The 17,688-nt window shown below is 35.6% G+C and overlaps 1 protein-coding gene across 3 annotated transcripts; it reads right to left on the minus strand.

Annotated features, from left to right (window-relative positions):
* Positions 1-515: 515 nt before the first annotated feature.
* Positions 516-16,985, minus strand: LOC117329335 (long-chain-fatty-acid--CoA ligase 1-like). 3 transcript variants are annotated; one of them, XM_033887252.1, is made up of 22 exons: positions 16,702-16,985; positions 14,771-14,949; positions 14,064-14,172; positions 13,782-13,849; positions 12,542-12,643; positions 12,174-12,273; positions 9,859-10,031; positions 9,676-9,708; positions 8,713-8,764; positions 8,175-8,248; positions 7,448-7,525; positions 7,078-7,212; positions 5,165-5,247; positions 4,709-4,859; positions 4,377-4,449; positions 4,206-4,294; positions 3,599-3,715; positions 2,934-2,987; positions 2,646-2,735; positions 2,131-2,232; positions 1,043-1,114; positions 516-854 (listed from the first exon to the last, which is right to left on the minus strand). In XM_033887252.1, exons 2-22 carry the CDS (start codon positions 14,927-14,929, stop codon positions 708-710), a joined length of 2,061 nt encoding a protein of 686 aa, XP_033743143.1. In that variant the 5' UTR covers positions 14,930-14,949; positions 16,702-16,985; the 3' UTR covers positions 516-707. The 3 variants fall into 3 exon arrangements, with proteins under 3 accessions (XP_033743143.1, XP_033743160.1, XP_033743151.1); XM_033887269.1 differs by having other exon boundaries at positions 16,698-16,985; XM_033887260.1 differs by lacking the exon at positions 16,702-16,985 and adding an exon at positions 16,384-16,665.
* Positions 16,986-17,688: the final 703 nt, after the last annotated feature.

The raw sequence follows: 17,688 nt of genomic DNA on the forward strand, positions 1-17,688 counted from the left end.
AACAAAATACGTCGGATATTGGAACATAAACGAAGGCTACATCATCGTATCAATATCATTGTCGACAATAAAAATAGGATTGCCAACAAATAATGAACATACAGGAGTCTATATAGAATATTATTAACGTTAAATACTAAAATAACATTTAGAGAGGCTCATCTTATTGATCAGTTTACATCTATTTAATTGAAAAACAGTAATCCTTTTACATAATCGTATTTGATACTCATTATTATCTAAAATACACGTCTATTTCGACTTGCACGTTTTATCTTTGAAATCGTGATTAATAATGTTAACGAAGAAATGAAAACTAATGATTTGCGGGATAAATTATTTTCACGAGAAAAACGACACCTGTATTACAGTGCTAACATGCAAACCGTTGACGGTTCAGGCCGTGTATCACCTGGCACCACCCGACAACTCGGTAACCCATTTGTCGAACATCGTTGTGCAATACAAAAGACCGTGGGGTCTTTTTATGTCGTTTATATATATATGAAAAAAAACAAAAGCCACATTTATTCATTATTAATGCCTTAGTAAAACGTCAGCAGAAACTGATAAGCTCAATCTGAAGATCGTTGATATTGTTTAACAATATACACGATTTAATGAAACGAAGTAGACCCATTGTTTACAGCACCTCTCTGAATAGTAAGTTCAACTTTAATACTTTTTGGTAGCATATTGAAACGTCTTCACGATGTGGTTTCATGTTTTTCATACAGTTGTGTGATCTCGGACTTGAAGAATTTCCGCAGATTTGGTCTCTTGTTTTTGAAAGTTGGCGTGAGTAAGTTGTTGTCCATTGAAAATGGTTCCGGATGAAGATGGATATCTTTTACCTGTGGAAGGAAATTAGATATAGAAGAGTTTCACTTCGACAAAAATTCATAGATAACCACACGTCCATCGCCAACCTTCCGACACATCATAGCATATTATAGCTTATAGTTTAGTCGATTTATTAAATACCAAATATGCAAAATAATGCTTGTTCAGTTCATACATATAATGCAAACAATTAACGTACCTGCTCAAAAGATTTCAGTCCCATGGATTTACCGACATTGGTTATATCTTGTAGTATCACATCTTTCAGTTCCTGAAAAAAATATAATGCACAACAATGGATATTTCTATTCAAATAAATCAATAACAATATTTGAACACAATTTCATTCAAATTTGTATTGGGAATGATTTTTAATCAATTTTCTGACTAAACACAGGTATGGCACAAAATTCATCAATGAAATTGCTGAAATATTTATTCCAGTTAAGAGTAAAGCTCTCTTTTCAGGTGCTTAGTCGGCTACAGTGTGCTAACCCAATGGCCTTGTCACTATCTTGTAGCCGTTAGAGAATGATTTTTTCAAGAACAATTTGGCTGAAACAAGTACAAAGTCTAAATCAGAAACAGTTGAAATTTATATCAAATCATTTATGGGATGTTGCTCAGTTCATAAGCAACTAGGAATCCTTCCCAAATGTAAAAAAAAAATCGGCATCGCGACGTGAGCTTAAGAATTACCAAAACAACCGAAGAAAGACTCTCTGATGACATCCGCTTTTAAGAAATATGATGTTTTCTTCGCTATGATATTTTCAAAAACAAAGGAAAACGATTTGTTTTACATTACAAATTTGTCTCTTAAAATTTGTCGAAAATGTTACGGATTCATCACTGGTTCCAAAAATTGATGCATGTTGGTTACGGATTGATCCCAAATTATTACCACAAAGGAAATTGTTTCCTCGTTTAAAACCGAGTCGACAATTGCTGAAAAACGTCCGATTATATCAATTCAGTGCAGTTATGGAATCGCCCATTCGCCTGTACGTATACGATACAATCGCACATATATTGTTTCGTACGCACACCTTGTAGCTTTGTGCAAACTCACTACTGTATCTTGGGTACTAAAGATTCAGAATAAATTTTGAAATAGTTGCAATATACTTAGTACAAATATCTTTCTAAATAATGATGTGATCATGTAAATGTACTGTTTAACTGAATGAAAAAGAGGTTTATTTGAAACGCATGCATTTCAAATGATTATGATGAGTCGGCACGTTTTAAGAGAAATGACTTGCACATTATTGAAGATGAACCAACCTGACAGCTACAAAGCTCTTCCATGTTTGTAGGTAGGCCTTCTTTTGCGGCCCAAGCAGGTACAACTTCAATGTCTGGCACGATTACACCCATCAAGTATGGCTAAAACATTTTTTTATTGAATATAAGTTCAAAGGGAATATTTTACCACACCATTTTATGCGGGATGATTAAACTTTACAGTTTAATATCTGTGTCATACACCATAGTAAATGACTGCTATATGATAACAGTATTGTGTTATCGTTAAATAGGTTGTGGGGATGTTCGCAGGCTCCTGCGTTATTGAGAAGAACATTTTGATTTGTTACCTGTTTGAATAACAATAGCATGCACATCATCTTGTCTTCATCTATCATTTGAAGACAATATAAACATGCTTTTTCTTTTGCGATTTATTCTATGTTATAATGTTTAAAACCAAAACTATTTTAAAGGGTGATGAAAAGGTAATAAAACTGCGTTCATAAAACCAGAAACATAATAGACAACTACAATAGGACATGTCAACTCACTTTTAAACTATCCCCTTCAACAAACGCCTGTGCGACGTATTCACTCCTCATGTATACATTTTCAATCTTCTCTGCTGCCACGTATTCACCCTGAATATAATGCATATATATTTGTAAATAAAATCAGGAAATAAAATGATCCAGGTAAATCCCGTAAAAGAAATCTTTTAAAGACGTTCAACCACGTTGTGTTTGGTGATCAGCAGTTATCTACGCCATCGATTTTACAATAGGAATATGTTTCAGATCAACAAGACAAATATTAAGGGGATAATATAAAAATCGTACCTGTGCTAATTTGAATATATTTTTCTTTCTGTCAATGATCCGTAAAGCTCCATTCTATATGGAGAAAAAACAAAACAATAAACCACTAGTATATCGTTCACTTCCTCACACTAAATATAGATTAGTCATTCTTCATCATCAAATATGTATTACTTGTACAGAAAGCCTTTTGGATTGCGACAAAAAAAAATCATAGTTTTTTTTAAATTTGATTTGATTTGGTATAAAACATGTTCTGCCTACTTTTCTCCCTATTATCTACATATTCTATGAGCGCATCACACTATGCTAGGTTAAAATTCAAACAACGCTTTTCAAGAAGGTTACGTTTGCATAAATGGACAACGGCGCGATTGATATTTATATGGTTACATTGATCCTCCAAACCAGGTAGACTAAACATAGATTTGCAATGATGCCCGCAATGTCCGTAATTAAACGGTTTGCAGGATATACTACCAATGTCAAAGATGTCATCGAAACAATGATTGAATTTTGTTTTGAGATTGCAAGTTTTAACATGTCTTAAAAATGACAAAATTTATTTACTTTGCTTGTTAATGATATTGCATTACTGAAAGTTAAATGCATTATAATAGTATTTAATATAAAGGGCTGTTTTTATCGATCTGGGACAGCGCTAGTTGATAACAATTCTGACTCACAGGCAGCCATTCACCGATGTCTCCTGTGTGGAGCCACCCATCTGCGTCCATAGTTTCTGCCGTCTTCTCTGGATTTTTGTAGTAGCCAACAAACACGTTGTCTCCTTTCGCACAAATCTAAGGATGTATAAATAAAAAATACACGTTTGTTATTTGTCTCGGCAGTCCTGATTTGTCAGTATACTAAGTTTTAAGCAAACTCCAAAATTCACTAAACTTTCAGTATTTTTCAAAAAAAAAAAAAAAAAAAAATAGCTCAACTTAAAATATCAAACTTCTCTAAATCACTAATTCTCAAAATTCATCTAATTAAAAATAAATGACATTTTCAAAGTCACTGCACCATTTTGTTCAATTTATTAAGGGTGTGTTGAGATGTCCACTGTGTGATCTAATCATGTATTTAGTTTGGTTAAAGTTAAACAAATGCTTCAAAATGAAATGATGACGCCACCGCCGTTTGAAAAGGATTACTTTACAATTTCGTCGAAGGCGAGACAAAAAATGATTACTGCTAAAACTAAAGGAATGCTTATTCCGTATTTTTTTAGTTTAAACCTTAAACCGAGTTAATGTACAAAGTATTTTTCTTGTAATTAAAACTTACTTCTCCTTTTCCGTCAGCAGCAAAGTAGTCCATCTCCGGAACATCGACAACTTTGACCAAGTTACATGGCAACGGACAACCAACATGACCTGGAATTTAAAAGCATTCTTTTTTTAAAGTATTTAACAAATTGCCATTGTGGAAAAACATTTAGTTCGGCAATAAACTCACCTGCTTCAGTCTCCCCTGGCACATTAAATGTAATTCCAGCTGCTGCCTCAGTCTGTCCATATCCTTCTAATACCTTAAAAACATTAATGTGACATCCAATGTAAAGCATGAACGGCTTTCAAAATTTGATGCCCCTAATAGGAACAGGGTTGGTATTTTCCCGATTGTTTTAGTTAGCATATAAAAGTGGAACCCCTGCATAATCTGGGTTGCTGCTTACTACTTTGGCAACATTGAAGACTTCAATATTGCATATCACGTTCTAATATATATCACGACAAATTATTGGCGTTAAAATATTTTAGTTTGCAAAATGTAAGAAAATCATTTACCAAACATCCAAATGACGCCCTCACAAAGTCTAAAACCTTGCTTCCAAGTGGAGCTGAGCCAGTGATGATTATCTTCACTCGGCCTCCAACAGTTTGCTGGACCTTTTTAAATACCAGCTGATCCCATATGCTGTCCCTCCTAACCACACCTCTACAATATGATTGTAATTGCTTATCAAAATTAAAAGCTCAGTGTCTAAAGGGTATCTTATAGTATCCAACTGATTCATGATTAGAAAGTTGCTTCTTTAAATTTAGTTTCCTAATCATTACGTTCTCAAATTTGGGCCTGCCAGCATGTCTTTCTCTGTGTGGTAACTGGTAACACTGAATGCAGCTTAATCAGCATCGAGGGACGTTCTCATGTTAATGCTATACACTTTCAAAATATGAAATGTTCTAAACTTTACCTACAAATTCAATTTAAATATAAAAAAGACATCAATACTCACACACCTTTTTATTTCACTAGTTTTTGCATACAGCGCCAAGTTAAGCAATGTTGATTTGAGTTTACTTCCCTGAACACTTAACAATATCTGCAACAGATTCAGACAACTGGAAACTACATTTTCTACATTTAAAATATAAAAGTACATTGTATAGCACTGCGGTGAATTTTACACCTCCGAAATGACTTAAAAAATACATGTGAGGTTCTCATTTTCATTTATTTGGATTTTTCTTTGTTTCCTATTTTTAAGGTGAGTAACGAGTAAGAGGTTAGAAGTAGATGGTCAGTTCAGTGGTAGTATGGAAGTGGCCTCTAATTGGCCTTGACGACTGTCGAGATCAGAGATAAGGTTTTAAGTAGTAATTGATAGAGTTAAAACCAGTGGAGGTTGTTTAGAGTCATGGTGTAATTATTAGGTCTTAAGTGTGTTAGATGTGAATAGTTGTCAGTCCCTTCAGGGGATGATATATTGTACCTTGGTGGTCATTCTCAGAGGCTGGTGTATATATGTTATCAGAGGCTGGGTTAGGTCCATATGGGTGGTTTATAAATAGACATGTGGTCAGTCTCCAGAACTGGTATATGCATAGCCGCCTGGTCAGTCTGGGAGACTGGTTTATAAATAGGTATGCGATCATCCAGGGGGCTGCAATGAAATAGATTCTCAGCTCTGGTATAAATAGGTATGTGGTTATTGGGTAGACTGCCTTAAAATAACTTCCCAGGCTGTGGTATACATATAGGTATGTGGTCATTGGATGGGCTTCCTTAAAATAGATTCTCAGGCTGCGGTATAAATAGGTATGAGGTTATGATCTGTTTATAGTTGGTTCCTAGATGATTTATATATAGAACTTGACCATGATGTCATTCTTTTATTAGATTGTGTTGGTGTTTAAGTTTAGCATCTATTGTGTAGGTAGTGCGGTTAAGTGATATCACTGGTCAAGAATAGTTTGCTGGCCATATATAAAGGGCTGTTAACTTAGATTAGGGGCTTTTTTGGACATCGAGTGGTTAGAGGAGTTTTCAGAGTGAGTCTGGAACAAGGAGTTAGTTTTAGAGAGTTTTTAGGGCTAGTGTTTGGAGTTGGTCTTATTGACAGAGAGACTTTGGATTTTATTATCTTAGTTTAGATAGAGAGTATAGAAATGTGTAGAGTAGTTTAGTTTATGGTTTTGAGTCATAGTTTAGTGCGGCTACACATCGATATCAAGTACAATGTGTACTTGCATGCAAGGATTATTACGTAATAAAAATTACATTTCATCAAAAGTAACAAAATCACATAGTATATGACAAACCAGCCCGAGATACTGAATGCCAAACTTTTCTTCTCCATAAGATACTTGTGTATTGAAAATTGGTAATACAATTGTATACAGTAGTTAACTAAAATGGCAGTTTCTCTATGACAAATTTCGCTTTGGTAACGTATCGCATGACCACTGACCTACTGATATCAAAACAACGACAAAACATTATCTCTTCAATAGTAACTAAAATACGGTCATCATAACTACTAAACAATAATAGGTATGAGGAAAATAAAGTATAAACAACAACATAGAACTGAATGCGGGCTTGACTACTGTTGATTATTATTTAGATAACAACCACCATAGAATAACAACATGCAGCCGTACTCATACTTTTGACTCGAAATCTGGGTCAAATCTGGGTTATGTCACATCCTCAAAGTGAGAATTAGGGTGTTGACAAGTACTGACAACGGAACAACAATGTATATAAACAAACATTGATCACTTCGGACCTCTATATCGCACAACATAGCTAAGTCACTATAACCATTCTGTTAGCTATTGTTTTAAACTTTGAACCTGCAACTTAGCGAAGAAGATATATAGTACACGCAATGCATGATAGATATTTCTAAGATCAATGTAGTCTTTACCTTGTCGTAAATGCGGTTGAGAAGCCGTGGTACAGTGATGAATATTGTTGGTTTTAGGGCTTGGAGGTCCTCTGTAAGCAATTTCACATCGCCCCTCGAGAATCCGACTTGAGCACCGTGCATAAATGATACAATCTTTAAAAAGGAAAAGTATATTTCATGTGATTAAGTAAACATATCCTCTCTATTCTGTTAATCAAAACTCTCATTAGCCAATGCTCCTTGTACTTAGAAGTGTTTCTATATCACGTTTTATGTTGTATAAATTTGCATGATAAGAAAGTACATATTTATGCAGTATCATGCCTAGAAATTAAAATGTCTATTAATCAACCAACATACAATCTTATATATTGTATTTGAATTTTACCTGCATGCCCCTCTCAAACACATGTGCCATTGGAAGGTAGGATAAATGTACGTCCTGTGGTGTCACAGTCACACCTTTCTGAAATACAAACCAGTGAAGGACATGGTAATATGCAGCTCCAATGACCAAGAACATAACCAATTCTGAATCAATATCTACGAGATATAATGAGCAGTAAATACACACAATAAAGAGCCAATCAAGAACGTATGAAAGTCCGATAGACAGAAGTTCTGAAATGTTAACCTTTTCTGGTGATGAGTTGTTCAATGTTAGTTTTCAGAAAGCTACTTATAACCAAGGCAAGATTATGTGTTGCTTCAATTATTTCTACGCTAAGGGGGATGGGGGTGGGTAGGGGTTAAATATTACACTACTACAGAAAATACAGATCTTCGCTAATTATTCTGCATTGTTTTGTTTTGTTTGTTTTTTTTGTATTTTTCAACTTTTTCCTTCTTTTCTTAAAATGTTTCTAGATGATGCTTTGATATTACCAAAATCATAAGCAATGACTTACATTTACAATTTACTAGTATAGTTAAAATTGCAACAAAAAGAAAGTTTTTAAATTCTATATTGGGGAATGTTCTTAATCATCTTTTAAAAACTCATTTATGATTTGATAAGGGGCTGTTTTCGGCGACGACAGACGAAGCACAATGGGAAGTCCTGACCCTACTGGTTAGATGACCTTATGACATAAAAAGTAACAACGATAACTTACCAGTGCTGTATACGCCACAGCTGACATGTTGCTGATCAGATTTTGGTGTGAAAGCATTACACCTTTAGGATCACCTGTGAAATACATAATCAATGTTGGATAGGTAGATTCGCAGTGTCTAGGAAATAGTAAATGAAACTGATTAAATCAGAAATACGTAGATTGATAATGAAACCGCTGATGTTTTGACAAATGACAAAGTTCAGTGACTAAGTGCCTCTGATAAAATACATCGCCCGTTATACTTCGTAATGCAATGCAATCAGTAGCCAATCTTAATACAAAATGGGATAGAAATTTCATTTGTTCCACTTATAGTAAAATATTTTAATTGAATATGCTCAAATATATATTCAATTCCTTTTGGTTGCCATCAATATTGAATGTGACTACTAACAGATATATTATAGAAATATCTACATGAAGATCCGACGGTATTCAAGAAATCTTTCTATGAAAGAGACGACACTACGTTTTATCAATGTGATAGTATATATCTGCAATTCACATTCATTTGCTTCTGCCTGAAGATAATTACCTGTAGTTCCACTTGTGTAGCAAACAGTTGCCAAGTCTTTGGGAAGGGGAGGCTGCAACAACAAAGTACAGCACCAAAGCTAGGTAAATGGATTAGGGCAAGCAATATCATGTTCATCAACTTCGTTTCTATAATCTTTAGTGATTAAAATACATCTAAAGCAAACGAAACATCCAAAAAACAAAATCCAGCCCCATACAACAAAATGCTCATCAAATTAAAATGCTACGTTATTGATAGGAGTTGCGTTTCAGCATGACTTACAGAGGAGCTAACTCAAATTCTTAATGATTTAAAAAGCAGTACCATTCCAAACATTACTTGCTATTTGCTGACATTCATTGATCTGACCGTTTTTCTATTACTTTTTCATTCCCGACATCAGATAAATAATGTAGCGTCTTATGCTGTTATTTTGTCTCCGTTGTGTTTTCTAGAATTCAAAGTTTTGAGATTTAAAATTGTTGGGCAAAATAACAACAGTCCAAGCATGCAGATGCAATAGGTCTATCAAATAATGTTTAAACATTTAGATATTCTTTCATTTGCAATGCTTTAAAACATTTGAATATTAGTTGTTTGAATGTTGCATATATCAAAACAGGTATACAATTACAAATTATACGCATCAATTTCATAGAAATAGTTGTCTGGTCGCATGTACATGTTTTCATGTCATGATATCATTCATAGAAGTGTAAACAGCAGTTCCTGCTCATTGACGATAAAAATCAATGGAAACACCCTACCATGTACATTCGTATACCAATGACAATACAACAATGGATTGTAGGTGACATACAACAATGGATTGTGGGTGTCATACAACAATGAATTCTGGATGGTACTTGTAATATGGAAAGGCATAAAATTCGTTGAAAAGGAACTAATAATCACTTTCAAACGAATATATGAGATAATTATTATCGCAGCAGATTATCAGCCTAGGGTGCTGTTTCTTACCTTAGGTTCTTGTAGTTTCGTCTGTCCAAGTTTCTGTCGATATAAATACAACATTTAGTAATTCGTAACGCAGCCGATGTAAATTTCTTTCGTTTGTTACATTCCGTGATAATCTATGCAATAGATTAACGATATATGTGACGTATAACAAATATATAGTAAATTTGAAAAAAAAATGTTCACCTCTATGGCACTGAATTCTTTGATGTCGATGTTAGCTGCAGCAGCTTGTTCCACCAGGTCCGCTGTCAGCTCCTCTATCAGAATGATACACTTGAGACTCGGGGTTTTCTCTACACTGACCAGAAGTGTATTCGCCTTTTCTGCCTTGTCACATACCACATGGGTAATACCAACTAGAACGATAGTTACACTGTCTCATTCACACGCTCATACATTGAATGTGAGTCATGTGCAATAAAGGTGAGTCACACATTACAATGGAGTCATACAATGCATTGCATTACACACTCTATGGGTATTACCAAGTAAAAAGAAGCAATACAGTTCCAGTCGCTATTTATGAGTTATATATCATCTGCACATACATGATAACACTGCTTCAGTGACTATATGAGGCTAGTATCAATTAAAAGACATGACAACACTGCTTCAGTCACTCTATGAGTTGTGTATCAAGTTATAGACATGACAACACTGTTTCAGTCACTATATGAGTTATGCATTGCTTCGAAGACACGGCAATACTGCACCAGTCATTATACGAGTAATAACTATATGCTTGTGCATATCAAATGTATAGACAAAAACAATGCTCCAGTCTCCAGCTTACATTGCTTAAGTCACTACATAAGTTATATGTTGTATAGACACGATAACACGGATTCATTACAACTTCAGGCTAACAAAGCGTCATACAACTACAGCAACTAGAGGCTTCAAACAACTTCAGTCACACAAGGCTTCAAACAACTTCAGTCACACAAGGCTTCATACAACTACAGTCACACAAGGCTTCATACAACTACAGCAACTAGAGGCTTCAAACAACTTCAGTCACACAAGGCTTCATACAACTACAGCAACTAGAGGCTTCAAACAACTTCAGTCACACAAGGCTTCAAACAACTTCAGTCACACAAGGCTTCATACAACTACAGTCACACAAGGCTTCATACAACTACAGCAACTAGAGGCTTCAAACAACTTCAGTCACACAAGGCTTCAAACAACTTCAGTCACACAAGGCTTCATACAACTACAGCAACTAGAGGCTTCAAACAACTTCAGTCACACAAGGCTTCATACAACTACAGCAACTAGAGGCTTCAAACAACTACAGTCACACAAGGCTTCATACAACTACAGCAACTAGAGGCTTCAAACAACTTCAGTCACACAAGGCTTCATACAACTACAGCAACTAGAGGCTTCAAACAACTTCAGTCACACAAGGCTTCAAACAACTTCAGTCACACAAGGCTTCATACAACTACAGTCACACAAGGCTTCATACAACTACAGCAACTAGAGGCTTCAAACAACTTCAGTCACACAAGGCTTCAAACAACTTCAGTCACACAAGGCTTCATACAACTACAGCAACTAGAGGCTTCAAACAACTTCAGTCACACAAGGCTTCAAACAACTTCAGTCACACAAGGCTTCATACAACTACAGTCACACAAGGCTTCATACAACTACAGCAACTAGAGGCTTCAAACAACTTCAGTCACACAAGGCTTCAAACAACTTCAGTCACACAAGGCTTCATACAACTACAGCAACTAGAGGCTTCAAACAACTTCAGTCACACAAGGCTTCAAACAACTTCAGTCACACAAGGCTTCATACAACTACAGCAACTAGAGGCTTCAAACAACTTCAGTCACACAAGGCTTCAAACAACCTCAGTCACACAAGGCTTCATACAACTACAGCAACTAGAGGCTTCAAACAACTACAGTCACACAAGGCTTCATACAACTACAGCAACTAGAGGCTTCAAACAACTACAGTCACACAAGGCTTCATACAACTACAGGCACACAAGGCTTTATACAACTACAGGCAAACAAGGCTTCATACAGCTACAGCAACAACAGGCTTCATACAACTAACGCCACGTGAGGCTTAATACAACTACAGGCCAACTAGACGTCATATAACTACAGCAACAAGAGGCTTCATACAACTATAGCCACACAAGGCTTCATACGATTACAGCCACACAAGGCTTCATGAGTCATATCACAACTATCACAAATTGTATAAAGCTGTCTATGACATTATTCAACCAAATAATATTATTTCCTTATCACATAAAGTTGAAACATTGGATTATGAAATGTAATAAATGTATACAAAAATTGTGTTAGTTGATATAAACATATATTGAAATACAATGAATGCAAACATTATGTTGATAGAAAATACATATACATTGTATATTGGATATAATGTATATAAGCAATATGTTGACGAAATAGTTGGAAAAAAAACATTTAAAACACATTGAAGAAATATTGATGACATACTCTGGTTAATGATAAAGCTGCACGCTGTGGTACCAAGGGTATCATAGAGGGGAACAGAAACCATGGAGAACATGATGCTCGCCTGCTCTGCCACCACATACTGTTAACAAAGTACAATGTACTACCAATAAGAGACAAATATATAATTCTCAGTAATTCTCAGTAAATATGGTAGATCTGTTGGTGTTAAATCAAAATATTCGTGTAGAGAATGAAATAATGACTAGAATAAAATTTCTTTAATACTTTAATTTTTATTTCTTTGCTTTCGTTACACACCATTGCTGTGTATTTGTGGTTTTTTTTTTTTTTTTTTGTCATACATAGTTCGCTTATCAAGATTAGTCTTAAAATAATATAATACAAACCTCAATCCTGTTCATGCTATAAAACCCCACGAATTCGTCATTGCTTGCCCGTAATCCCACATCTAGCAGTCCCGACCCAAAGGCGATCGCTCGGTCGTACACCTGTACTTACAGCAATACTGAGTTAGTCCTAATATGATATTACTTTATCTTCTAGCAAATTCAATATATCATAAAACGAAGATATGACGTAATATCTCCTGTGTGTACTGTAAGTAATTTTCAGTAACAATGCACAAGATGAGTCCATGAATTATTAGGACCACCTATTAAGAATGAAAACCTGTGGTGACTTAAGAACACGCGCAATAGGTTTTTCTTGAAATGGCAGGGATATTGACTGTTTAGTAGTGAGATTCAGTACAATATTTTAATTAGGATCAACATAACGGTAATTAAATCACACATTCATCATAAAGCTTGAACAATTAAAAGTATGGCGCATATTGGCATGTTTCGACTTAAAGGTGACCGTTTTCAAAATACAAGTTTTTGAATACAAACTTTTAATCAATAACATATAAAATTTGTAAAAAAATATGTTTGTTTAATGAAATGGATGTTCATAATATGACCTTTCTACGGGGATGGGGGGGGGGGGGGGGGGGGGGGGGGGTTCTAATTCAAATATTTTTTGACATAGAAAGCATTGGATAGTCAACTTTTACAATGGCTTATTTTATTCTATGTACCAAAAGACAACTAAAATCCTATTCTAAAAAGCAGTAACGTGACATTTTAAATATATTTTAGCTCAGACTATGGCTGTACGTGCATGACCTATGTCAGGATTAGCGAGAAACAATCTCTACTCTTTATTCATATATGCATGTACTCACTGACTGCAGTCTGTATGTTCGATCAAATCTAATAACACGGAGATTCTGATTTTTATTTCTTAACATAGGATGTAAAGAGTTTTCCTGATTACGTACTAGTACTGGCTTCACCTATTATCATTACTACTACTAAATAAATATACAGTTGCAGTACTAATGAGAATAAAGATAAAAATTCTGGCTATGTGAAGTTTACAGAAATCGTTAAGTCAAAAAATAAAACAAAACTGTTTTTAGTCATAACAACAGTTTAGAATAAAAAGACTTTCCGCCTCAGTGTACCGATATCCTATGTAAGTACCATATAATTTAGTTAGTCAGTGCCTATGTCGCTGGGAAATACAATTTTTGTGTTTGTGTTCTTTATCCTATTGGATAGTTTAGAAGAGAATTGTACTTACCTGTTGGTATGACAGCCATTCGTACTCCTTAGACGGACCAGTCCTTGCTCCCAAGCACGGCCCATTGTCTGTTTATCATAAACATAAACCACAAGGTAATAATTAAGATTGTATAATACCCCAATAAATCTAGCTGTGATAACGTAGCTCTGGACGACGGACGGACATTTTCTGACAGGGTATGAATATTCGTTCTACAATAGATCTACTCCAAATTTTCATAAACTAGTTGTGTTAATCAAAACATGTTCAAATTTGTTACATTATACCATTATAACTTACTCGACACTCGAAGTCCTCTTTGGAAACAGTCATATGTAGTTTTAACATCTTCATACAGCACTTCCATTTGTTTTCCATCCTTCATAAAATGGGAACATCTTGAGCCGTCCTATATCACAGTAACAAAAGAGTGAGTATCTATGAATTTTTACCACGGTAATATTGGGTATCATTATCAATCTATGATTTTCTATAACGGTAATATTGGGTATCATATGCATGTACGAGACTATATAAGGACGATACCTACTCCATAACCCAGCCGTTACATATGCCCATAATTCTACCCAGTACCATTGTATCCTTATGACGGTTCGCGTTGATACCATGTTTAGGCTGTTTCGGCAATTTCAGCGTGTCCTAGTCTTACCAAGTAAGCTTTAATTGGAAAACTGCTGTCAAGGGGGCATTTTATCAAAAACTGCAATGTATATTGCAGAATGCAGCAAAACAGTTACTTATTCTATCTTCGTTTCATTGGATCTTAACAAAGAAATCGACGGATGTCAATGCGTTGAATAGGAAGCACCGTTCTTATTGGTCAAAACAAGTTATATCATCATGCTAATTAATGATGTAAGCAGTGATTGTAATAAATGTCAATATCTATGTAGTGGTATGTCCATATCAAATTTCCCATCCAGCACCTGAAATATAGGGAGTATACATATGCACCACTGAGTACATGTACAATAGGTGCGTCCTACCTTCATTATAAGCGACTGGTTCTGTAGGTCGACAGAAGTGACCATTGGTTCTGCCCGAGTAGCCAGGTAGTATGTGGCGGCTGCTGCAGTCAGTGCAGTGGCAGCCCCCACCATAGCTCCACCACCGTGTCCAAAACAATCCATCGTCTTCTTGAGCATCTAACTCACTGTCGCATCAACTGTAAACATTTACTAGTTCAGTGTCAAGTAGTTTCATGATATGTATAAGTCATGCTGATGTAAAATATGTCGACGGAGGTTATAAAACGAACCATTAGATAATTAATTTGGTTCCATTGTACCTATTTATTGTATAAGCATAAAAAAATGATGGAATGTATCCTGGTTTCTGGTCATAAAGCACACATACCTGGTTAATTATATAAGGCAATATACATGAGTGTACCACATATACCTCGTTTATTCTATATGGTCATATACCATATATTCCTAGTTTATGTTATATGGCCATATACCATATACACATTTATTCCTGGTAAATTTTTTATGGCAATATTATGGGGCGCCGTTTTACTATTTATTCCCATTTGGTGATATCACCTATTCAAATAGGTGATATCACCTATTCAAATGAGTGATATCACCATTTCGAATAAGTGATATCACTTATTGAAACGAATAGGTGATATCACCAATTCGAATAGGTGATATCACTCATTCGAATAGGTGATATCACTTAATGAAACGAATAGGTGATATCACCAATTCGAATAGGTGATATCACTTATAAAATTCCATAAGTGATATCACCTATTCGAATAAGTGATATCACTTTGCAACATGTTACACATGATGGAATTGGGGAGCATACAGTTTCCCGAATTTTTATTCTATTCGAATAGGTGATATCACTTAATGAAACGAATAGGTGATATCACTCATTCGAATAGGTGATATCACCAATTCGAATAGGTGATATCACTTATAAAATTCCATAAGTGATATCACCTTTTCATACAGGTGATATCACTCATTCGAATAGGTGATATCACTTAAGAATTTTGCAAGTGATATCACCTATTCAAATGGGTGATATCACCTATTTATTCGAATGAGTGATATCACCTATTCGAATAAGTGATATCACCTATTCGTTTCATTAAGTGATATCACCTATTCGAAAGGGTGATATCACCTATTCGAATAGGTGATATCACTTATTTGAAAAATGAATTGGTGATATCACCTATTCGAATAGGTGATATCACCAAATGGGAATAGATAGTAAAACGGCGCCCCATACAATATACCACAAATTTCCTGGTTTATTTTTATATGACCATATACCACAAATTCCTGGTTTATTTCATATGGCCATCTACCACATATTCATGGTTTATTTTATATGGTCATATACCACATATTCATGGTTTGTTCTATATGGTCATATACCACATATTCTTGGATTTATCTCGGAGACGTCAACAGGATTTTTACTCGGGGAATATCAGAAATCCTTAACTTGATAAAAACTTACTACTGATATCGCTACAAGTAAGTAAAATAAGCAGCGACCCCTCTACATAGACACTTCTGGCTATCTATATTTGTGTAATAATCACAATGAACTATAGCAAATGATAAACACTTACCTTTTACGGGAGGTATAAAGCGTCCCTATCAAAATGTCGACAACGAAACCCAGTGCCATTTACTACTGGAGCCCTATATTTATAATCTGTGGAAGCGGTGGGATAACACGTCACTTATGTACAATCTACATTCCCTCTGCAGACCGGGAACCCATGTAGTGTATATATATGTTCGCCCTGTATCCGACACGGCCCACCACGAGAGACCCCTTACCTACAAGTTTAGCTTAATTACGTCGGATGGTGGTGACAGCTACCTATTTAGGTTAAACATGTAGTAAATAGCATTTGCAATTAATGGCGATCGTTATTACCTACCAACATCCAGTCTGTATAAGAAAACCAGCGTGTTAAATGTAGTCTTCGAACTTTGTCCTGCCCGTCCGTCATAACAGATGCGCGAGGTCAGGTGGTGTGTACGGTATGTGTAAATAGTCGACGCTGTACGCTACCCGTATCTCCCTAATCTTCTTACTGGTTCGCTGTTTTCAGCTCTGTTACAACTTCATATCGGTATATGTGAACAAACGCACAAACTAAACAAAGTCAACGTCCCTCACTCCTGGCCTGGTACGGGGTATATTTCAATTCTTCAGCAGACATTTTAAATGAGATTTAAAAATGACTTTTAGGGGGCCTCTTTTCAATACGCCTACGCTATGATGAGGAGAGTATCGCAGTAAATTAAGATAATTTGGTTAGAAGATTGTCTTATTGACTTCCTGTTCCTGTCTCATCCTACAAATGAGCTGTGTGCATTCCTTATCTTTTGATGCAAGTAATCTGCTATCTATTACAAACAAAATCATTCTCTTTCAGTGGTGAAATAAGACGAGCAGGAACAATTGCCATTCCTTCATTGTGATAATTGCAAGTATGTTATCGTCGTACATAGTATTAATGAACCATTTATTTATTTACTTATTCATGTTTACTGTCTAGAGGTCACGTGTGGCTGTTCATTCCGTTTCTCTGTGGACGTGGGACACCAGGTATTCCGTCTAAAGGTGAACTTGGGACACCAGATACGTCGTTTACTCGGCAACTTGGGACACCAGATACGTCGTTTACCGGTGAACATGGGACACGATATTTTCCGTTTATAGGTGAACTTGGGACACCAGATATGTCGTTTACCGGTGAACATGGACACCAGATACGTCGTTTACTCGTGAACTTGGGACACGATACGTCGTTTACTCGTGAACTTGAGACACCAGATACGTCGTTTACTCGTGAACGTGCGACACCAGATACGTCGTTTACTCGTGAACTTGAGACACCAGATACGTCGTTTACTCGTGA

Source organism: Pecten maximus, chromosome 1 (genome assembly GCF_902652985.1).
Source record: "Pecten maximus chromosome 1, xPecMax1.1, whole genome shotgun sequence".
NCBI classification, from domain to species: domain Eukaryota; kingdom Metazoa; phylum Mollusca; class Bivalvia; order Pectinida; family Pectinidae; genus Pecten; species Pecten maximus.

Coding starts and splice junctions, on each gene's coding strand:
- LOC117329335 (XM_033887252.1), bottom strand. CDS start 14,929: ATGCTCAAGAAGACGATGGATTGTTTTGGACACGGTGGTGGAGCTATG. Junction 7,526..8,174: donor CTGTGGCGTATACAGCACTG/GTAAGTTATCGT, acceptor TTTGTATTTCAG/AAAGGTGTGACTGTGACACC. Junction 2,736..2,933: donor ATATATTCAAATTAGCACAG/GTACGATTTTTA, acceptor CATTATATTCAG/GGTGAATACGTGGCAGCAGA.